This window comes from Parasteatoda tepidariorum, chromosome 5 (genome assembly GCF_043381705.1).
Source record: "Parasteatoda tepidariorum isolate YZ-2023 chromosome 5, CAS_Ptep_4.0, whole genome shotgun sequence".
Lineage (NCBI taxonomy): Eukaryota > Metazoa > Arthropoda > Arachnida > Araneae > Theridiidae > Parasteatoda > Parasteatoda tepidariorum.
This window is the reverse complement of record NC_092208.1, coordinates 43740803-43766070: the sequence shown is the minus strand read 5'-3', so window position 1 is coordinate 43766070 and position 25268 is coordinate 43740803. Positions and strand designations below refer to the sequence as shown.

At 28.7% G+C, this 25268-nt stretch overlaps 2 protein-coding genes across 2 annotated transcripts in view; one reads left to right on the top strand and one right to left on the bottom strand.

Annotated features, from left to right (window-relative positions):
• LOC107452244 (prolyl endopeptidase FAP) overlaps positions 1-876 on the bottom strand; it is a 128181-nt gene extending 127305 nt beyond the window's left edge. Inside the window, exon 1 of the mRNA XM_071181373.1 lies at positions 699-876. Within this exon, the coding sequence (XP_071037474.1) occupies positions 699-815 (117 nt within the window). The 5' untranslated portion in view covers positions 816-876. The remainder of the gene's footprint in view (positions 1-698) is intronic.
• A 6538-nt stretch (positions 877-7414) lies between these two features.
• LOC107452254 (harpin HrpN) overlaps positions 7415-25268 on the top strand; it is a 93703-nt gene continuing 75849 nt past the window's right edge. The window contains exon 1 of the mRNA XM_071181372.1: positions 7415-7433. The gene's annotated coding sequence lies outside the window, so the exon portion shown is untranslated. The remainder of the gene's footprint in view (positions 7434-25268) is intronic.

The window sequence follows — 25268 nt, the reverse complement described above, 5'->3', positions numbered from 1 at the left end:
TTTATTTTATATATATATATATATATATATATATATAATTAATTTTCATGAAGTGGTGGTCAAACTTATTTCAAATTAAATTTATAAAACTATTAATTAAATAGAGGAACATAAAATAATTTTGCTACTACTTTAAATATAAAATCTGTTGAAAAACCCGGAAGAGTTGGTAGTTATGTAAGTGTGATCAGATAATTAGAGCAAAAGTTTTTCATGGTAACATTTTTGGCACATTCTACACTTTTCATATAGCCTAATGAATTAACGCAGTCCTTCCTTAAATTTAAAAGTGAAGACAAGTCAGTTTTAGAACTTTTCAGGTCTAATATATTTGTTTAAACTCTAATTTACAGTGGTATTTAAATAATATTGTAAATCAAGCATATTAAAATAAAAATAATATAGTAAAACGCTAAACTTTATACAACTTAAATATTTTTGAAAGAAATCTTTCCTCAAGATAGAAGTTGACATGACGGAATTACGACCTTTCTCAGAGAATTAACAAATTTTACTTAAACATTAACAAATTTTAATTTAACCAATTTTGTTATTTAAAAAATTAAAATAAATAAATTGTTTCTTAAAACTTATTATTATTGATGTTATCATAAGAATTCATTATTTTTCATGGTAATTAACGCTTGTTAGGGAAATCTGGAAACGAATTTTCATCAAATTTTTGAAAAAACACTTACTGCTATACGTTCCCCGAACGATTGAGATTCTTTTTTCTTTTGGGACGTTCTGTTGCTCGACCGATTGCATGCCCCCCTATCATAGCTCGTGGTAGTTGTCCCTCCGGCCACATTCATTTTTGACACTCATCTGATTCTCAACTCTTTCAAACTTCTCTCAGTTCCAAAAGAAAAAGTTATGGCAAAGCGCCATGTGCTTATTCGATGAGGAGGAGAAGGGAAAAACTATGTTTTCAGGAAAAAGGCGCCACATGATCTATTGGCGAAATCTGTTGACGCCAAATAATACGAAATTTCTTTTCTGATTTTAATTAATTTACAAGTCAAATATGATGAACTATATGAAATGACTGATTGCAGAAATAATTAAAACTCTGAAGAAAATTATTTTTGTTATAAGTTTAACTATTAAAATAAGTTAATTTCATTTATAGAATAGTAGGACCTCTCAACCCTTTGATGAAGATGGACATCGGTGTACGGTATATATATATATTTTTCTGAAGCTCAAATTACAAACATAAATATATTTGAAATTTTTTAATTATGAAAAAACAGTCTAAAAGTTACTGAAAAATTTACTAGATAATTGGATTGAAATTTGAACTCAAATATAAAATCCGAAAAACGTAATTTGAAAAAAGTTCTCTTTCATTCATATTGAATAATTTAATTGATTTTCTAAATTAAAGAAATTTCAATGATGAATAACTGTTTCTTTTGGATGTATATAACTACAAATAAGGGAAAATTTGAGAAACTATTGTTTGGATGTGAGCCGTGTTTGGGAGATTTTACCTTTAACGCCGTACTTCAAGAGCATACATTATTAAAATGCTAAATATAATATTTCAAATCTTATTTTGGTCTAAATTAATACAAAGTAATAAAAAAAGTATGAAAAATGTGTTAAATAAAAATTTTGCTTCAAAGGGTTCAGCAGAATATTTGTTCTTAATTTTTTCTTCATAAGAGTTGGCGAAATGTGTCATGTTTTTTTTTTTTTTTTAAATCACTAAACATTGACTAACTTTTATCTATAAAGATGTTTGTTTCTAAATTTCAATTCGTTTCACAATTAGTGACAGTCTTTATTTAAAATATTTGTATTTAATAAGATTTAAAATTATTACCTCACTAACATGTTATTTTTTATTTTATAAATTTACGTACCAGACAAGCAGAGATTAATTTTGGATGTTGTCTTATTTTTATTAACAATTTTCTGGATCTGATCATAAAAAAGTAATATAAAATTTTCTACAAGTATGTAAAATTTTTATAAAATTTTTTATAAGTAATATAAAAGTCAATTACCACTTAGGTCAGCAAAGAAAAATTTTATTTTAGTTACTTTTTATTAAAAAATTTAAATTTTTTCTCCCTTATAAAGCTAAAATTAATTAATTAAATTTAATTAATTAAATTTAATTAATGAATTAATATTTAAAAAAAACTGTATTAACACCAAGTGTCATCTAATACAAGTTTAAAAAAATGTATTTGAACTTAAGTGGGTGAGTAAAAAGTATTTTATTAACGATTGAAATTTCGAACAAGATATGTAAATATATATAGGAAGAGTGAGAGCTAATAGTAAGAAGTGAAAGGAAAAAAAAACAAGGTGCGTGGTATGAGGCAACCAAATTTATAAAAGAATAAATTTGGTGACGTGGACCATTTGAACTTGAACGGTTGAATGAACAGTAATTTATGAACGATTGAAAATTTGAACAAGATATAGGGAGAGTGTGAACTAATAGTAGAAATTGAAAAAGAAAGAAAAAAAATTTAATTTCCTTTCCTTTATGCATGAATAATTGTCATCTTATCGTTTCGCGCATTCTCATTGGATTGAAAAATCACATGATATGATATTTGTACAAAGAAATTCAGATATCGTTTGTTACCACGAGCGAAAAACAATTACAACGGTATTTACCAATAAGTAATTTATTTTACCCTTAGTAAAAAGAAAAACTTATTTATCATCTCTTTCAAATATTATTCTCTGCTATTATTATTTGATTATTCTTCAAAAGTAAGGGTTTAAAGCACCTTTTTATATTATACTAACCCCACATTACTTTACTATCCAGCATTTTATAATAATGATATTTAAATACCGTTTTATAAATATTAAACAGTCAATAAGTTATGTTTACTATAAAGTTAGTAATATGTAACTTTTCTTTTGTGTCTACGGATCAGTAATTTGTAATTCCTTGTCACTATTTTGTACCTCTAGAACTATTTCGTTGGCGCTAGGTTTCTTAAATTTAGGAACTGACTACATGGAGCAATTTTAGCTTCCTAAACATCGTTTAAAACTTTTAATTAGTCCGTTCTAGAGACATGTTTGAAAATTGTTTTCGCAGTAGTTCAACGTTAGCCGTAGTTATAAATAAAACCGTAAACGGTTCATGTTCAAAATTTTAACTCTCTTACTTTAATGTTTAAATACTTTTTACTATTCAATGATCAACCTGGATAGCATGGCTACGTCACTGGATCTATCCAGTTATCTTGTTGGGAGCTAAAAATTATAACCCATATTCTTGTAGTGTTGAGATAAAAATTTAAATATTCATAGAAAAAGCTTCTTTACATGTTTCAAATTTTAAAATCGATCGCTAAACATTACCTGAGAATAATAAAATTTCTAGTTTCATTCACGCTATCGATAAAATTACTTACATTCATTCATATAATTGATTTATTTGGCCTGGATAGCCTGGTTGGCAGGTTGTGACAACGGGAGTTCGAATCCAGCCGGCCGAAGACTCCCCGCGTGATAAATGGTGACTGGTGCAAGTTAAATCTGTCTAATCACAAAGATCACAATGTTCCCATAGAAAATTAATACTTCTGGGGGTACTGAATTGGAAATTGATCGTTCTCCGGTTCAGGTCGAAATTACAATTTGTGGATGAATAATGTATGAATGGGTGTGTTCAGTAAACGGGTGTGCCGTATGGGTGTGGCAGAAGTCGAATTCTCGGCCATAGATGGTGCCACTGGAAAGCAAGGAAAATCGCAACCCATCTGCCTAAATGGCCAACGGCATCAACAACATTGATTTATTTACATGCAGTGGCATTCTAAATTTTTTTAAAAATTAAGCTTATTAATGTTTGATAGGAAAAATTGTTAAATTTTATTACTGCTTTAACTAAAATGAAATGTACTAAGAAAATCCGTAGAAGTAGGCAACCATTGTTTTTATCACGCTGTTTTTTTAAGTCAATCTTAACTACTTCACAAATCTTAACAGTCAGAACATTTACAAGGTTTTAAAAATAGATCTAAGGAATAATTCGATTGTTTAAAGCTTTGAAACAAAAATGCAACAATTCATTATAGGCTCATAGTGATGAAATTTTTCTTACACGATGACAAAAGCTATTAAAAATTTTAGCCTCTCGACGGATCTCTTACTTTGAATTTCTTCCTATTTTATGTAGTATTCTGTGAGTATTCTTCTTTTTAAGGTATTCTTATTTTCTGCAACTATTTGGGAGGATCAAAAAATGTTGCACACTTTAATACAACTTGTTTATCCGAAGATAAATATTGCGAAAAGTTTGAATTGTAATAAAAAAATTGAATATAAATGTTTACATAACTTTTTGTCGCTTTATTATTAATTATGTAATTTTAAGTGACAAAACTCAAAATCGATTAAACGCTTACTGAGTAATAAAATTCCAAAAAAGTTGTATTTTTAGATTTTTTTTCTAAAAGTATTTAATTGATTTCGTAAAACTTTTAAATTTTATAATTTAAAATTACTTTATTTAAAATGGTAAAATGTTTTAAAGCACTGCAATTCAAAAATATTAATGATGAAATAATAAAAGTAATTAAGAGTAACTAAAATTGATATTTTTGATCAAATTATCTTTGCTAAAACGAGTTTTGAAAAAAATTTTAAATTTATATTTCTGTATATTTCAACTGTCCATACACACTAATCCTCATGTTTTGGGGTCAAAAAGGCATTCAGAAAAATAATGTTTTTGTGTCTGAGATTTTAAAGTATCGTCTGTAGTAATTGGGAGTAGCTTGGGAGCTAAAAATTATATCCCATATTCTTGTAGTGTTGGGATAAAAATTTAAATATTCACAGAAAAAACTTATTTACATGTTTCAAATTTAAAAATCGATTGCTAAACATTACCTGAGAATAATACAATTTCTAGTTAGATATAATCATGAAATTTTTGTGGATTATAATTTTAAATCTTCAATTCGTTAACATAATTAATGTACGTAGAAACCTGATTATTAAGTCAGACGTTATACAGCTGTTTGCTGTTATCTCTTTTGTACATTGTACGTTGAGAGTTGAAATGTTTCTGAATTCAGTTGAAATGTTTTTGAATTTAGTTGAGAATCTTGATAACAATTTGAATATTTCATTCCGATTAAGCTACGATGCATTATTCTCAGACAACAAATTTACGGATGCATTAGTACAGGGTTGTTCATAATTCCCTCCGGGGTTTCGAAGCGATATAGTAAAGAAACGAAGACGAATATGGCAAAAAAGAACATATGAAATTATTCCGAAAGTATTCAAGTTTTAATTTAAGCAGTTGCCGGTGAATGGCAGTAACATGTACCACTGAAGTCAGTTGCAGTAAAGAAAAATGGCGTTTACAGGTGGAGGAAATTATGAGTTGTTTGTTCCTCATTCGCCTTTTTTCTTCAATAGCAGCTAAATAAAGGAATGGCTATCATTATAAAGTTCTGATGTAAAGTCAATTGATATTGTAGAAGTTTTTGGTTACATAAAGTTTATAGAAATAAAATTCTGCTATTCACATGATTACGTTTGATAAGAAAAACTGAGTGTTGCCATTAAAGTATTTCGAAATTTTGTCACTGCAACTGTAATCGTGAGAACTTCTCAAGCTTTTTTCAACATCATTTTGGAGCGCATGGATCACAATAACCATGTACAACATTTTATTTCGTCCACTCAAATGGTAAGCTCCAGAGGCTCATATGTCGGCAATGTTATTTTATAATCATATTGTGTTATGGTGAACATTATCGTATCGTTTCTCAAAGGCAAATTCAAAACAGTTTATGGGAATTTAGCATTTAAGTAGTTGATCTTTAACCGCTTGTGGTACAAAAAATTTTAATCTAAAAATTTAGTCAAGAAAAATCTTAAGAACTGTGGTCATTGTATGCTCGTCGAGAATAAAGAGATTTGCTTTATCTTTACACTTTTCATACTTTCAAGTGGTTGGTAAAAACCACGTTGCTTAAGAGGAGGTAAAAACTATTATAATTTTAGTGGCTTATATAACTATCAAAAATAAGTTTGGAAGTTTTTAGCCTATCTCTCTTAAAAGGTTTTAGCAGTTCAATAAATAAAAAAAATAAAAAAAATAGAATAAATTTCTATATGCTTTTTGTAAGTGTATTAGGAGTTGTTGGTCTCCTTGTTTAAGTTGGTTATAACTAGCATTAAATTTTAACATGGCTCAGTCCATCGATGAAGGATTTCTGTTTTTAAAATAATTTTTTTTCCAAAGCGGAACGGTGATAAGGTTATCAATCTATAATAGTTAAATTTAGTGAAGAAGTGTTTCTGTTATAGCTGTTTCTAATCACTGTTAAGGAGCAGTAGAAATATCATCTTATTTTATTTCAAAGAAGTGAGAGTTTTGTTATGGTAAAAATAATGAATTTTGAATGTACTTGATATGTATCCTGCATACTTTAATAATTATAAGTATATATAATTTCAAAGTTTGTGCGTGTACACTGAGAAAAAATTCTGGTAACATTGAATTACCGTACTGTGTGTTAATGACATTTCTGGTAAAAAAAATCTTGCTTATAAATCCAAAATATACGATATTTAAACCTTATACATGGTAACGGTTTATCGAAAATTCTGGTTTTCAAAATTTTAGTTCTTATTACCACACATTTAGTAAAAATTAAAAAGCAAATTTAACCGAATAAATATTTTTTTTGCTGTGTTCTAAGCCAGCGGTTCCTAATTTTATTCAGCTATGGAACCCTTGAAAAAACGCTGATACAAAAAAAATTTACAATCTATTTCAGAAGCATTTAATGTGAACGAAATTTTCTTATTGTGTTATCAGTAAGTCTTAAAATTAAGTTTTATGTCAGGCAATTGAATTGAAATCGCAACAGTAATCTACAACAGCTACGTTTTGGGCTGTAAGTGTAGTAGTTTTTGCTTTTCAAGTTGAAATTGAATAAAATAAGCTGAATTTTACTAAGAGTAATACGTCATACAAGAAATGGAATGGTTTATATTATTTTGTCGTTTTTTTTTTTTTTTTCAAGTCAGTTTTACTTTAAGGTTGCCTACGGCATCGAATAAAGATGGAGACATTTTTGAAAAAGGATATTGGTAAAGAGTTATAAAACGCACTATTTGGTTAGGAAATCAATTTTGACACAATTGCTTAGTTTTCTAAAAAGTAGTATTTGAATACGTTTAAAGAGCTTCAAGCTACACAATATAAACAGTAAAATATGTATCCTTTCTTGCTTTTAAAAGATTATCAATACTAAAACCCAAAAGTATTTACATTATGTTTTACCAAGATAACAATATATATGAAGAAGATGTCTCATTCATTGTAGAGTAGGATCCGTATAAAGACACAGCTAACGTTATTGAAACTGATACAGATCACGTTCTGGAATCTTTACTTTAAATAGTATCCGAAGTATTGCGAAGTAAGCTTTTTCAAACTATTGTTATCTATGTAATCTTAACTTCTCTTATTTTTAATTTTTTTTCTGAACGTAATTTAAAATATTGTGTCTTTTTTTTTATTTATTATTTTTTTTTGAAAGCTTTACATGTAAAGAAAATTTGATGACAGAAAATGCAATCATCTATAACACATAAAAATAATTTTTGAATGATATGAATTGATACAGAATTATTCATATCTATCTCTTTGTTTATAATGCATCGATATTTCCAACACCTCCTAGAAGAAAAAAGGCCTCAGCACGGATCAATTTAGTAGACCTACGTAACGAACATAAACTGCGCAGTGGATGAAAATACGAAAGATGTCAGTCACTTCGCTCTTGCTACTAAGCAGCGCAATGATGGAAATTACGAGAGATCAAATTTTTAGTTTATGCTAACCCGTGCTGAGGCCTTGTCTTTTCTAGGAGGTATTGATATTTCATGATCAACGAAAATCCGTGTGTATATGTCGACCCCTTGATTTTCGTAAAATTGTAGGAATTTGAAAAATTGACTTAAACACCGATTTATACGGTATTTACGCTTAGAAATGTAATCGAATAATGTCTTGAATATAATGCTACACTCTACTTAAAATTTAATCCTTTATTAATGTACTATAAGAATATCTGAGTTCTCACATATGTTGTTTTACAATTATTTTGTCCTATGTTTACCTTATTTCTTTATAAAGTTTTGAACATATATTTGTAAAACGAATGCTTGAATAGGAAATTTTTTAGATTCAAAAAATTTTAAATAGTTTTCTAGTTTCGCAATATCATCTTAACTTTTTGCGCTCCAATGTCAACTCTCTAAAATTTAAAACTCTGATATCTTAATAATTAGCAGCCAAAAGAATATTAAAAAATATATAAAAGTACTGTATTATGTATTTTAAATGATTTAGTGTTTATATTAGTTCAAACAGCATTTAAAAGTACTGAAAATGATTAATTTTTACAACTAGAGAATTCCCATGTGCTTTTTTTTCCTTTTTTGATAAGGCTCTTTTAGTGAAAATGTATCGTTTAAATCAGTGGTTCCTGAACTTTTCTGTTTCGTAGACCCCTTGCCATGTTTTTCGGTTTTGGGTGGACCCCCTGCTTACCTGATGCTGATTTTTTTTTAATTCATCAACTTCAAATGTATTTTTGACAGCTGCTATAGTCACTGTGAAAGATTTAAATTTCTATCTGTAGTGAAGTGTAGTGTGAAAAACTTAAGAAAAAAATACATGTCAATTTTATACATTTTTTAATTAAATTCATTCTAATTTAATTACTAATTCCATTTACGTATTAATTACTTAATACGTAAATGGAATAAAATAGTGCACTATAAGGCCCGTACTCCGCTACTAATATTATAATTGCGGAAATAAGTTTGTATGAAAAACCGTAGTAGTGTATTGTCCGTCTGTTTATTACGTTTTTACGTAAAAACTAAGCCAACAAATCTCCGTGATCTTGCGCGCAGATCAAGTTGGAGGTTTAGCTAGAGAGTTGACACAGGGTCGGCAGCAATTTACTGAGGAAAAATACTTTTTTGTGATAAAATAAAACCTGACGCGCAGAGAAAATAAAAACGTGCGAGGGTGGAGCTGCGGGCAATTGCTAGATAATAATACAGTTTCATATATCTAAAAATAATCCTAATAACTTAAATTTTAATAAAGTTCTTACTTCATAGCTACTTTCATAAATTATGTAGAATGTAGATAGATATATGTCTTTATATTATAAGGTAATATAATGTAAGTAAATAGATACTATCAGTATATGTTGATTATTCCATTCATGAAATGCCGAAATTAAGAGTCACTACCTGTTTATATGAGATCCACTATCGTTGACCCCCATTTTCATTTCATGAACCCCCAATTTTTTTCCTCACTTGACATAGACCCCTTGCAGGTTGTCGTCGAACCCTGGGGGTCGATATAGAATTCTTTAGGAATCACTGGTTTAAATTATCCTTATCTCGTTTTACTGATGTTCTTCGATTTAAATGATTATTCCCGTTCCTTGAAAACACATGTGGGAAAATACACATTCATAATTGTTTAAAGTAGGAGTTTCGATAGCGGAAATATAATAATAGTTTCCAACTCAGCGAAAAAGAATTTTACGTGATAATCATCCAAGCTTTTAGAAGCGTTTCTGATAAACAAAAAACAATGTTTTGCAAAATTTATAGAAAAATGTAAAGGCATAACATTAGGTTCTCATTGTTAGATGCATTTTTATATAAAACAACTGTGAAATAACGCCAACTATTAAATATTTTTCTGGTAACCGTAAATATTAAAGGAAAATTATAAATAAATAAATAAAGATACCTTAGGTATGGTTCCAGCATTGAAGAAAAAAGTATTGTGAATGTTAACGTTTACATATTGAAGAAAATGTAATGTTGATGAAATAGTTCGATTCATGTTGAATTAAAACAAGCTTTAATAGTATTTGTGTGTGAGTTCTACAATGGTTTGGTTCAGTGTTGCAGCCTCTTGAATAGCTCTGCTTTGTATTATAAAATAAAATTAAACAAAATAATAAAAAAATAAATTGTCCGAAAGTTTTAAAATGTATTTGCAGCTTACTTTTTGTCTATAATTTCATTTATTACATCGGATGGTAAAATTCATTAACAAATCCTCGACATGATGACACTTTGATTTACGCATCACTTTCTACGAAGTCAGATATTGCATGGACTGAAATAATATTGCTGACTTTATCAGAACGGAAATTAGGTTTGAGGTACTGTCTTTGTAAAATAATTTTTTTTTTATCTGTAGTGCTCAAAATATAAAAAATGGAGCACCTCAATAACTTTTGATTTAACGATCTGAATTTTACTTAGTAAGATACAATTTAATAGTTCAGTTCAGGGGCTATCTTTAAATGTACTGGTTGATTTGTGCCGATGAAAGTTTAAGCTACGATATCAGGCGTATAAAATTTTCGCTGAATTAACATACTCCTTTTTTAAGTCAAATTTTGAATTTGCTTCTGTATGGAATTTTAAATTTTTTTTTTTTGCTATTTTAAATAATACAGCACAAAACGAGGTAAAAAAAATTGTATATTTAACAATTTAAATTTTTCTTGATCATCATTAAATTAAATATGAAATAATACATATTTTTCTTCCTTTTCTTTTCGTAGAATTCTCCGAGGAAGAACAATTTTTATAATTGTCTGCGAAAAGTTTTTAAATCGCTTAAATAGTTCGACGTAGTGAAATGAAGAAAATGTGAAATTAACATTAAGGGTTCATCTTTTGACCGCTTTTCGGTCAGACTATTGGGAATGACTGTATTTTTCTCATTCCGGCTACCACAGAGACAAGTGGCCAAATCTACCGCAGATGGTATGTTTATTCAGGGAAGGTACTTTCGTGACATAAATTTTCGACAGCATTTTCATTAATTAATAAGCATAAGGGTCAAGTCCTCGAAACACAATAAATATATGTAAAAATTATATGCTTATAAGAGCAGAGTATTTAAATTTCGGGTTGAGATAAAAAAAAAAAAAAAATTAGTGATTGAAAAACTTATGGGAAGTTTTGAAGCTAGTTATTATTGGAGTCATTGTTTGGGACATGCCAGAGAAATTTTGAAGTTCAATTAAATTTTTTAACTATACAAAACAGTCAATGCTAGTGCTAACAGCAATGCTATTTATTAAATTTTTTTAAAAAAAAAGTACTTTTAGTATTATAGTATTAGATCTTGGACCAATTGGATTGTCATATTTCGTGAGAATCACCCATATACATATATAGTCGTCTGATTGTCAGCTTCCTAATCGAAATATTGTAAAAGATTATTAATCCTATGTGGCGCCATCTCACGAAAAACGCAGACAACAATGAAGAATTCGAAAGATTTCTGATATTTAATTTTGAAATCCACTTTTTCGTCTTAAGTTTTATGTTATTTTTTGTCTATTAAGGATATTTAACTATTTTTTTTTATTTGAAAGAGAAAAGAAACAGATTTGAAAAATGGAGATATGTATTTTTTTAAAGTTAGGTGGGAGCAAGGAAATTCAACTAATATTTTTAATTTTAAAAAGAAAAACAATAAAAATAAAAAAATAACTAAAAAAAAATAAACAAATGAGTTTTTTTCTTCATTTCGCCGATTGCAAGAAATTTAACTATTTTTTTTAAATTTAAAAAGTTTGCGGAGGTCTAAACTTTTTGTGACTTTTTGCTCCCGCCTGCTATATACGAAAAGTACCAGCCATATTTATTTTATTTGCCAATGCTTTTTAAAAAAATTTAAAAGGTACAAGAAAATTATTGTGTTGTAATTTTTTTTGCTTTTGAATAGAAATGGACTTTCCAAGAAATTACTGTCCTTTTATAAAAATGTTCTCACTATACTGCTAATCGCGAAATTAAAGAATGTTTGGCGAAATTAAAATCCTTTAAACCAGAGTATTTTTCTATACCTGGTTTGAATTTTCGCCTGAAATAGAAATTAATATAGCTATAATTGATTAATCAGCTATCAACTCTAACTCCGACAAATATTTGTTCAATTACTTGATAGATGGCGCCATTATAGATAAATTTAAATGCAATTGTGAAGACAGGTCACAAACTGAAGCAACGCAAGGAGCCTTTCATAATAGAACAGCAACGAAAACAAAGCGGGAGCGTAACGCAGGTTCATGCAACAACAAAGCGACGCGTGCAGCTAGCGTTATTTTTTGCCAGTGCCTCATCAGTGCTATGTGTTCTATTGAGCTTATAGCCAGATATTCAAAATATGAGACCAAGACCTATGCTTCTTTTCTCATAAAAAATCACATACGTTCGTCAGCCAGTTAATCATTATTTATAACTTGAGTTAATATGATTTGAGTAATTTTAATAACATTATACTACAATTATATGAATAAAAAATAATTTTTGAGAAATATAACTATAGTAATTTTAAAATTTCAGTCATCAGAATGCAATTTTCACCCATGATTGTAAGTAATCAGTTGAATGCTATTATCATTTTTTATAAATTTTTTTTTCAAAGAAATTGGTGTAAAATTCGTAACATTTTAAATCCATTATAGATGCTGTCGCCAACACGAGAACTAGGACAAACATGAATGAGTTTATATATATATTTATGTGTTTGTAGATATGACAAACTTGACTTAATGGTTTTTACAACTGTTAAATACTTTTGATTGTTAACCGTGTAGATAAAAAAATTCATTTAAGCGAAAATAAGAAATACTGATATTATTTATAAATCTGTATACATTAGCAGTAATATTCCTCTTATAAGTTATTAAACTAGTAGGTGAAAGAAATTGCAGACGAAAATACCGCAACAGAATTTGAAGATAAAATATTATTATCTAAAAAGAATTAACAGAATAATTTCTAAATAACAAATAATATGTAGTTTATTTTTAGTGACAAAGAAAAAATTTTGAAATGAAATTAGTGGGAATGTGCTATTTAATTGAAATAATTTGTATCTGAGCAGAAGCATTTTATTGTTCATTAAATATTTTTAAGAATGACTTGCTCAAGATTTAAATAACTGAACAGATGCACTTAATAAAACTACTAGCTGAATAACCGTTCTTTGTACTGAGTGGAATATAGTAATCGATCAATATATCAGTACTGAACAGCACTACAAAATCCTGCACAAAACAGAGAGGCATTAACCAGTATAATTAATAAGATAAAAATAATTTCTTTTTTTAAATTTATTATCTTTTGTCATTTCTAATGGCTTTACGTTATTAGATTAAGCAAAACACATTTTTAGTAGTCCATTCCATCAAAATAAAGATTAATCGCATTTAAGAATCATTTGACATGATAGTAAAAATTTATCATAATCATGTGATTTTCTCTGGTACTTATCCCCTTAAAGGGACTGTAAAAGTCCTCTTCTTACAGCATCTATATTAAAGCTTCCCAGTATTGATGCAGTTTTAATAGGTATCAAATATATTAATACTTTGTATCTATATTTGTACATTTAGTATTCATTGAAACTGCATCAATTATCATAATCTCAGTAGTGCCTATTACCAAAACTAACTAGGCCTCAATAATGTGGCTGTTTTTTATATTTTTTTCAGCGAATAAGTGCCATTTTTCTATTAATTTTGCTTAATAATACTTACAGTATGCAGCTTATTTTAGTTAGTACATATTACCAAAATCATTGGCGTCAATAATAGTTTGGCTGTTTTTAGACTTCTCTTTAACCGATTAGTACCATCTATCCATAAATATTGCTTTTAACATAGCTTATTTTAAATTCCAATCAGCAATTATTGCTAAAATTTATTAAGCATCAATAAAAATATGGTGATGCCTTAGATTCTTCTAAACGCTTTAGCACCATTTTTCTATTAATTTCAATTGATAGTAAATAGCACGTTTTTTTTAAAAATTTCAAATATTATTTATTACCAAAATTAAATTAATTTAGCGTCCATAATAGTTTAGTTTTTTTACACTTCTCTTAAACAAATTTGTACTATTTCTCCATTAATCTTCTATTTTAGTATATAACTTTTTTATTTTAATTTGAACCCCTTATTAAAATTAGTGAAGCCTCATTAGAGTCAATAGTATAAAAAATTTTCACGATTCATTGAAAATTATAAATACTTTCCTCCATTAATTATGCTTTCTAGAACATAACTATTTTTTTAAAATTAATTTATTATTGACAAATTTAATCAAACATCTTTAGCGTCGATAAGAGTATGGCAAACTGTTGTCTTTCTATTTTACGAATTACTATTAATTCAACACATAACTTTTTATTTCAATTATTGTTTATTTTAAATGATTTAGTTTTATAGATTTACATTTTAAAACATAACTATAAGCAAAACAATAATGTGGTAAATATTAAAATATTAACAAATAAAGACATTTTTAAAGTATATCTACAAATTAATGAAATGACAGCAAATTATTGAATAAAAAAAGAAACGATTTATTTAATAATATTAAAGAATTATGTAAAATATAACATTATTAATAGAATTCGTAAATATAGATAATCGTATAGAGATATAGCGCGCTTCAATGTATAATTAAAATATTAACACAAAATAGCGAAATTCTATAGCTCTTGTAATTTCAAACCTTATCCAGAAAACAAGGAAACTTCTTGATAAAGCATTTGGACGAACTAGCCTGCGTGAGTTTTCCATGATATTAACGCCCATTTGCGTTATGGAGAGGAAAACCATGAATACCTTCCATGGTTAATTCGGCTGTTAAAGGATTCAAACCCATGATCCGTCTACCACAGAGGATATTTTACGTCAGCACTGTGGTCAGTGCGAGCCGGGTACAGAATTAGTACCAACCAGCCATCGTTGTGATTCGAACCTAGTTCACCACATTGTGAGGCGAATGCTCTAACCTCTACACCATGCTCCAATTCTTATTATATAGATGTATTTGTATTTAAAGGAAAATTTTGCTATTGCTTTATAACGCGAAAATAAACATGTTGCCATAAAAGTGTATTTCCTTGCACCTCTTAGCATTTCTATTGCACCTCTTAGAGCAATTTCTTACTACACGCGTTAAGTAACCGGATTACGCAAACAATTCTAAGAGCGTATTAGATAAGGGAGAAATACATAAATTAGCGAATTGACGAAAACAGTATCAATGAATCTCCAAATCAGTGAATAAACGAATTCATGAGAAAACTAACCAGTTAATTAAAAAATAAAGAACAAGCGAATTAATGAATTAAAGAATCAAAACTATGCACACGTGATCAACTGAGTGAATTAACTGATTTAATGAACCAATAATTGAGTGAATTTAAGAATTAGCAAATCAATTAATCTGTAAAACTGTGAAAGAGAGAATTAACGAAAAAATGAGTCAAAAAGTGAATGAGTAAAATAAAAAATCAACGAAAGATTTTTTTACCTTTTAATTTGTTTTTCCTTGTTTGATTGATATATTGACTCTATGATTCCTGAAATAATTGATTTAGAGACTAATTGTTTCATAAACTTATTTATTCGCATATTTATTGATTATCTTTCTTATTAATTTGATATTTCAATATTCTTTTATTCTCTTATTTATTGAGCCTGCGCTTTTTAATTTGTTGATTAACTGATTCTTTACACACTAATTCCTTTATTGACTCACTTATCGTTTCATTTATTTGTTAATTTATTGATTTTCTATCAATTCCTTCAATGATTGATTATCTATAATTATACAGCCATTCACTCATTCAATGATACACTGGTGCGCTGATTTATTTCTTCAGAAGTTGACTAAATGATTCGTTGACTTATTGGTTCATTGATTTATTAATTTTCTGAATTATTGGTTTAAATACTGATTAGTTTTCTGATTTGTTGATTCATTTACCAATCGCCTTGCCGAGTTATCGATTCACTTATTCAAAGCACAAAAATATTTGTGCTCTTTAACGCTGTTCGCTTTAGTTTGTCACTTATTCATTGCTTTGTTGATTTGTTCTTTTCTTGTATTCGCTTGAAAATTCATTAAGTTATTGATTTATTCATGGATTCTCTTATTCATTTTATTCAACTCGAAAATTCAGTTTTAAGTGCGATTTTATTACCAATTGTCATGTGTAGAGTAAGAACGCGTTCTCACTGAGAGTTACAGTTGTTGTTGTCGAATGCCATTAAGGCAAGGGGTGTGATTGTTCTTGTATTTCATGTGGCGCCATCTATGGCCAAAAATTTGACTTCTGCCACACCCACGCGTCGCATCCGTTTATAGAATGGTCCCATTCATACATCAGTTCATTCATTCATCAACAGATCGTAATTTTGACAAGAACCAGAGAACTATCAATCTCAAATTCAATACTCAGAGGTATAATTTGTTATGAGACCATGGATGACTTTTTGACCCGACAGATTTAACGTGCACCAGTCATTATTTACTACACGGGGAGTTCTCCGCACGTGAGTTCAGAGCCCAGCGAAAGTAAGAGTAGCCAACCGAAATTAACTTTTAATTCGGATATTTTGAGTAAGAAAACAAAATTACAGTTGTTCATAGGCTTTTTGTATATTTACTATCAATTACATGTAGGAAAAAAAAGGTTTCGCCTATTTACGATTTCTCACATTTAAAAATATTTATTTACATGAAAGGGCAAGGGACAAAAACGCATTTACTTTTGAATATGGCCTTTTTATTAGAACTAGAAAAAAGAAGTTGAAGGATCCATTAACATTCTTTCATACCACTAAGGCGAATCGAGAGATGATAAAAAAATCAAATAAAAGCTTCTTCAATTTATTTTAAGAAAAATCCTACAGAAAAGATGGTTCTTAAATAAATCGATAGCAAAAATAAAAAAAATGGTTGTTCAATCTTTATGCTCGTATTTTTCGAAAACTGTAGATTTTCAAAATAAATTTAAATATGATTAACCATATAATTTATTGCTCCGATTTGCATTGCGAAGCCTTAATTTATAAAACATATCAATTCAAATAGGTAAGATAAAAGCTTTTTCAATTTATTTTAAAAAATTCCTACAGAAAATATAGTTCTTAAATAAATCACTGGGAAAAATACAAAGTAGTAGTTTAATCTTTATGCTCGTACTTTTGGGAAACCGTAGATTTTCAAAATAAACTAAAAGATGAATAACTAAAAAATTTATTTCGCAACTTTGCGCAGCGAAACCTTAATTTAAAAAACATATACATTTTTTACGAGTGTTAATCAAGAAACTCTAGATGGCTATATCTATATAGTTATAACGTATTATTATGTGGTTGTATAGTTGAATGTAATTCAACACGTTTGGAACATGCTATAACTTTCCCATTGAATTCATGCTATGTTTAATATGAGATCTGTGAATTTATTTTTTGCGCATCTTTTTATCCCCTGAAGGTAGAATAAAGTTCTGTAAGTCTTATTTATATTTTTTGTTATTTATGCGTGCCTTTTTACCACTTGAAGGTTTGTGAATCCGATTTCCATTTTATGTCATTAATGCGTGCCTTTTTTTATCATTTGAAGGTCGAATAGCGTTCTGTAAATATAACTTTCATTTTTTGTTATTAATGCGTGCCTTATTATCACTTAAAGGTCGAATAGAGTTCTGTGATTCTAATTTCCATTTTTTGTTGTTTATGAGAGTCTTTTTATCCCCTGAAAGTCAAAAATTGAATTTACTTACAACTGCAAATTTCTTTTACACATGGTTAATATGACGTATATACCAAGATTAATAGACATACGAGAACCAGAATGGGCTCTAGGTTGGTTTTGACACTCGATAATAAAGTTCTAAGTTCTTCTTAAACAATTTTTTATTTTATTTTATTACCTTTGTCGAACAGCCAACCCAATTTTGGGTTTACGACTACTAATGTTCAACTCCGTAGTCTTGTAAATCGGAACCCAATCCAGAAGAAGAGGGAACTCCTGGATCAAACAATGGGAGAAATTAGTCTTCGAGGAGATTTTTTTGATGGAACTAACTTGCATTTGCGTTACATGGAGAGGAAAACCACGAAAGTCTCCCACTGATTGCCTATTGCCTGATGTTAAGGGGATTGTAATCTATGATCCGTCTACCACTGAGGATCTTTTACGTCAGCACTGTGGTTGAGGCCCGGCACTGTGAGGCACTGTGGCCGGGCCCGGAATTCGTATTGATCAGCCATCGCTGAGATTCGAACTCGGTTCCCTTCATTGTAAGGCCAGCAAATTACGGAACTTTCTGACAAAATCAGAAACGGATTTAAATGATTTTGCGAATGATTTCAGAACAAGAGGTATGACTTACCCTTGTGCGCCCTAAAAGTAATGCGTCCATTTCACTGCCTTTAGTAACTGTCTCCAGAGGTACAGTTTGAACAGGGGAAGATGAAGATGTAAGGGAACTCATATCATTCATCCAAAACACGACAACATGCCAGCATACTGAAATAAAACGTTCAACAATATAGCAATTACTTATATTACTAAATTACAAGTTTTTTCTCATTGAGTGCAAAATTATTTACTTTCTAAATATAAAGGGAGCTGTATTCTATATTGGAAAACCTTCATGGCAAACTCTGTTTCACCTGCATGAGTAATTTCAAATTTTAAGTATAGAAAACAGTCAGTTCAGATGAACCAAGAGTAAGCAATAAAGCTTTAATTGTTGAAATGTTTTTTCTTCAAAATATCAATGAGCAAACAAATCATGGTATTATTAAACAGTGACCAAACTATCCTTCAATAATTTGTTTACTTTTTGATATCTCACAATTTGTTTTGATTTTGATGTAATGAAATTGAAACTTCGTGGTATACTCTTGGTTTTGATTGAGCTAACTTTTTTCGATGTTTTTAATTTTAAATTACTTATGGAGGTGAAAGAAAATTTTGATGAAAAGTTTCTTCCGTTCTATAACGTCCTCTTAAGGTGCAAACTTTTTTGACTTCATTTTTGACTGCACNAAAAAAAAAAAAAAAAAAAAAAAAAAAAAAAAGTTTTAATAACAGGGAGATTTTGCACTATTACGTTAGCTTTCATACACTCCTGTACGTAAGTTTGAAGTAACTGCGCATGCTCCCGTCCAATTCAGATGCTACGTCTCTTTACGTAATGTTGACGTCATTTACGCTGCAGTGACAAAGCTACAAGCTCGCTTTTTATAGCACTTATAGGTTGTTTTCTGTTTAAGTCTGCCTTCCAACTAAAAACATGGATTTGGAATGCAAATTGGAAGAAATGTATCTATGAAATTTAGAAATGAATCGTGTGTTCTTCAATTAATTAATTCATCAAATAAATAATTTTTTTAGTTTTTGTTAATATTATGGTTGTCTAATTCTACTAGTTCCATAAGAATCTAGATTTCAGCTATTTTGAAATTATAAATTATATTTACTTCAACTATACAATTTAGTTAAAAGAAGTTAAATAATCAATAGCAGTTCAAAGATATTTTTTTTAAATATTATTAATAATAATAACAATCTGCTTTCTTTATCGCTGAATTCAGTTTCAAACGGAGTAGAGCAATAATTTTTGAAGAAAATAAAAAGTGATCTGTTTTCAAAAATCTTTTCTCACTTTAATAATTAAAAATTTTATCCAAATAAATTTGATTGCTATTCTTCTGGGAAGACTAGATTATAAATACATGCAATATCGCGTAATTAGTTTATGCATGTAGTTTGTATGATGTAAATTAAATTTATTTTGTTGAGAAATCAGATTTCATATAAATGAATACGAATATCGTGTTACAATGAAATAAATAAACTTTATCCGAACCAAACAAGTTAGCTGCAAATTAATAAAACATGTGAAGAAACTCTAAAAATATTTTTAGATGTTATTTACAAGATGCTATTTAAGAGAAATCTGAATACTATATTATTTTATCAATCTTTAACAGAGAAATGTGTATTTATTGATTTGAAAGTGTGAAAATGATGATTTATATGCATCTATTTGTTGTTAAATAATATGCCAGAATTTTGTGCTGTAATTTTGATTGATTGCATTTAGAATGTGATAGCTCAAAATAAATAAACAACAAATAAATGATCTTTTTTTTAAAAAAGAAAAACATAACCTCATATCTAAAAGTAAGAATACATAGTACATACGTCAAATATATGCAAACCCATAGAGTATGACGGAAAAATATTGCTCTAAAAATTTGTATTTACTTTTCTGAATTGAGTATTGATTCTTTTCAGTCAACGTTGCATTCCCCATAAAGAAGAAAAATATAAGCAGCAAATATTTTTCTTGGTGACAAAACGGAATGAAAACAGGCAATATATTTTTAAAGTAGGTTTTGAATATTTAACAAATGAATTGAATATTTAACAACAGAAGGAAATTAATTTTTATTACAAATTTACGAAGCTGAGATTTTTTATTACATTTATGATAGATTCTGATGTAGTTTCTTAAGACATGATAATCATGCGCAATCCTAAATTTTTATAGTTAAAATTTCAATTGGTCCAGTTATTACAAAAAATAAGTTTGCCAAGAAAAATTAATACCCACGATTTTTTTCGCAGAAATCTTTATTAAGTAATAAAGTATAATAATTATTAAGTAATAAAGTATAATAATTTAATAATAAAAATATTTTAGAGCCGCTGAGAATGTTTCGGACACTTTATTAGTATGACCAGTTCAGAAGATAACAAAGAAACAGTTCATAATAGAGAAGCGCACCTAGAGGCCAATGACGACATTTCAAGGCATGGGTTCCAATACAATTTTAATCCCGATGATGCGCAGTTAGAAGTTTGAGTTTGAGTTTGATTTGAGAAGCCCTTAGAAGTTTGTCGTAACATTTATGCGACCCCCTGTTTTTATAACGTTTTTAAGCTTGTGCTTTTCTACAAAAAATAGAGTAAAAATGTCATTTAAAAAAAATTAACTTAGCGAGATAAACTGATTGCATATTTAAAAACAGTTGTATCAAAGTATCTAAAATCTGTTAAAAATTCTTATACAAAAAATGTTCTTTGATGTTTGCAAATGCTGGTAATCGAAAATTGCGTTATAATTGGCACATTATCAAGACGTTTTTTTTTCTATTTTTTTTTCTGTAAAATTACAATAATTAAATATTTTATTAACAAAATATTCCTTTAATTTATGTAAAATATCGAATTTTATAAAATAATAATAATGAATGCGAAGCAAATGCGGTGACCGAAACAGGGTCGTAGTCTATGAGCTATTTAAGTGTGTTTTGTATAAAATGAATTATTTTAACTTATAGTAAATTAAACTTAGCTACCGATAAAATTGCTAACACAATTAATTAACTCATGAAAATAAAATAAATTTTCCAATATAAAAAATTTTGTGACTGAACTTAAGATTCTTGAAAAGTAAATGAGTGAAAATTTCAAAAATGCTTAGATTGTTAGAATGGTTTTAAATTTAAAATGATTTTCCGTTTCAGAAATAGCCAAGGTTCAGTTTTATCTTCTCAAAAATGTTCTTTTTTCAATGCTTTTTTAATTACCCTTTGGCATAAAAGCAGTTATTCAGAGTTCATGTATTAAACTTGAGCTTGAGTTGAAAAAACGTGAAAGAGATTTTGTTTCATTTGGCATTCTCTTTTAAATTTTTCATTTTCTTCAACAAAAAAGAAGGAAAAGAAAGCTATTTCCAGTAACACTTGGACAACGACTTATTCTTTCTCTTCTAGCTGCTGAAAGTGAATTTTAGTATTACAGCAATCTTTTTCAAACCTATAAAGTATTATTAATTATTATTTAATGAATTATGTCGTGAGAAACTGAAAAAAATAAGCTGGATCACACAAAAAGTTTCTGAGAAACTGAATTTTAAGAATACTTTTTTTTCCAAATTTGATTTCTTAGAAACTTTTTGACCGATGTCGCTCAAATTTTATATTTTTACATGTCAAACTACATTCTTGACATTGATGTAAAAAAATGTGAACTTTATAATTAAAAATTTTTTCAAATATTATTAAATGAAATAATCAAATAAAAAAATATTAACTGAAAGTTATTTTTTCTTGGAATCATCTTTTGATAAACGAATTTTCGAATTGAGTGTAAAAACATTTCATTTCGTTTAAATTGTTCACGAGATATTGGGAAATATGCAAAAAGTAAAATCAACATCAAGGGACCGTACTCCTGACCAAACTATTGAGAAAATATTTTCCAGATTGCAGCTGTCTCCTATATTTTGGGAGTCAGAAACTCGAGTGCATTGAAAAAAAAAGTATATTTATTCAGAGAAAGTGCGTTTTTGAGTCCAATTTCGTGACATAAAATATCGTCTGCACTAAAATTTGAGGTCACCCTCTTCAACCATTTAGTTTAAGTCATACAAAGGGAAGATTCGATTATTAGATCAAGAGTTATTCAAGATGGTCCGTTTTATTTTTGGTGCACTGTACAGTAACAAGTTTTAAGTTAAACTTAATCTTAAACGAGGCACTAATTTAAAATTACTTCCTTTTAATGAATTTGTAATTGTCAAGTAAACTTATATCAATGTTATTACACTGTGTTACAATTGTTCTTTTTTTGAAGTTTACCACTTTTTATTATTCGGAAACAATGAAAAACAGATAAAAAAAAATGCATGCATAATTGTATCGGCTCTATACAAGTTAAAGCAATTTATTAAAACTTTCAATAATTTACAACTAAGTTTAAGTAAATCAACAATCAATTTCGTTATAGTCTCAAATTTGTTAAATTGTATAGTTTTAAATTTGAATATTTTCTTTTCTTATATTTCATATTTTTTCCCTTTGACAAAACAAAAAAGCTCTTAGTATGATTGATGATGAAGTTAAATGTTCTTTACATGATGAAAAATAAATGTTAGAAACATCATTCGTCAAATGTTAAAAACATTCTGAAAAGACAATTTTCATATTATTTGTCTGCATTTAATTTTTATGATCTCAAAGAGAGCGTGAATGTTATGAAAAAAGGCATTAAATAATAAAAGGGAATAGGTATTGCATTATGTTCTGTCACCTGTTGTAGTAGAACTGGCTAAAATTGCGTGTTTTATTGAGATCTCAAAGTGTGAATTATAGGTATGAAGGGGTCGCATTTTTTTATTCTTCAAAACGGAAGACTTTAGCTAATATATCGATGTAAGTCTATAAAAGAAAAAAAAACTTAAAATTTGATCTCTGTTTTTTATTCTTAAATGATACTTAAATACAATACCAATAATTAAAGTTGCAGTTATTTAATAGATTATGACTATATCTTATTAATTATTTCATAATTTGATGTGTTATGCCAAGCTAAGAATGATTTAGTTATTTTATTTCATTTTATAACCGGTGTTGAACAGTTAACCCGATTCTGAGTTTATAACTATCTATGTTCAACTCCGTAGCTTTGTAATTTTGAACCCAATTTAGGAGACAAGAAAACTCCTGGATCAAGTATTGGGAGAAATTTGCCTTCTCAGAGAACTTTTTGATGGAGCTTCCCTGTATTTGCGTTACATGGATTAGGTTTTTTTTCCGTCAGCATTTTGGTCGGTGCGAGCCGGGTGCGGAATTCGTATCAACCAACTATTGCTGGAATCCCCAACCTTTTCGACTTTTATTAAATATAATAATAAGAAATAATCTATGTTTACCAATTTTTTTTGCAGTGAATTATCTTTGGAGAAACAAATTTTATAAATGTATGAAAATTTTTTTCATTCAATTAAAAAGTTTTTGAAATATGGTGAAGTACGAAAAAAGTGAAATTAACACTAAGGGGTCCAAACTTTGGGTTACTCTCCTGACCAAACTACTGGGATCCTTTTTCCCAGATGGCGGCTACCCCTATATTTTGGGGAGCAGAAATCCGAATTCATTAAAAAAAGGTATGCTTATTCAGAGAAAGTACGCTTTTGTGTTTGATTTCGCAGCTTAAAATATCGTCTGCACTAATTAATTAGTATATTTGAGGCTGCCCCCTCTCACCATTAAGATTATGTCTTAGAACGTAAGGGTTCGATCATTAGTTTAAAAGTTATTCAAGGTGGTCCTTTTTTTTGGCGCATTGTACTTTCCAACATCGCAAAAATATTTTTTCATGAAAGTTAAAATACCAAACAATTTGTAACATAAGTGTAACATTAATTTTGTAACCGAATATTTTAATTTTTTGATGCTCCTTTGGGAAAAGTAAAATTTTTATCTAGATGCTGAGAGCTGAAATGTTGTTGGGATTTTTATTCAGTGTACATAATCCAGAAAAGGTTAAATAGAAGATGATCAAAACATTGAGTTGAATGTATAATTTTGTTCATCAAAATATTACTCAAAAAAATTTCATCCACTGAATTTGCAAAATTTGTTTTATTTCGTATGGTTACTATTTGAAATACCAGGTGTTCCTTACGTATACTATTTGGAATACCACAAATTCTAACTGATAATATTTGAAATGTGAGTTGTTCTTTATGAATACTGTTCGAAATTCTAGATGTTTCTAGTGAACGCTATTTGCAATGCTAATTGTTTCTCTGGATACTATTTGAAAAGCTAGGTGTTCTCTATGAATAATAATTGAAGTGCCTAGTGTTCTTTTTGGATACTTTTAGAAATACCAGGTGTTCCACTGGATACTATGTGCAATACAGGTGTACCTTAGGGATATTTGAAAGGCCAGGTGTTCTTTACGCATACCATTTGAAATGTTAGATGAACACTATTTGAAATGCTAAAAGTTCTTTATGGATACTCTTTGAAATTCTAGGTGTTTCTCTGGATACTATTTGAAATACTAAGTCTTCTCCATTAAGAATAATTGAAATGCCTGATGTTCATTATGGATACTGTTTGAAACGGCAAGTGTTCCTCTGAATACTATGTAAAATACAGGAGCTCCTTATGGATACTATTTGAAATACTAAGTCTTCTCCATTAAGAATAATTGAAATGCCTGATGTTCATTATGGATACTGTTTGAAACGGCAAGTGCTCCTCTGAATACTATGTGAAATACAGGAGCTCCTTATGGATACTATTTGAAATGCTAGATGTTCCTTATGAACACTATTTGAAACGTTATATATTCTTTATGGATACTACTTGAAATGCTAGGTTTTCCTTATGAATACTATTTTAAATGGTGTACCTTATGGGCACTGTTTGATATTAAAAGTGTTCCGTATGGATACTATTTGAAATACCAGATTAGACGATTCGAAAAATTAAGTGACCCGGGGGAATACGATCTGAAATGAGGAATGTTTTCAGTGTTGTCTCTTTAACGTTTTGTCGTTGTGATTA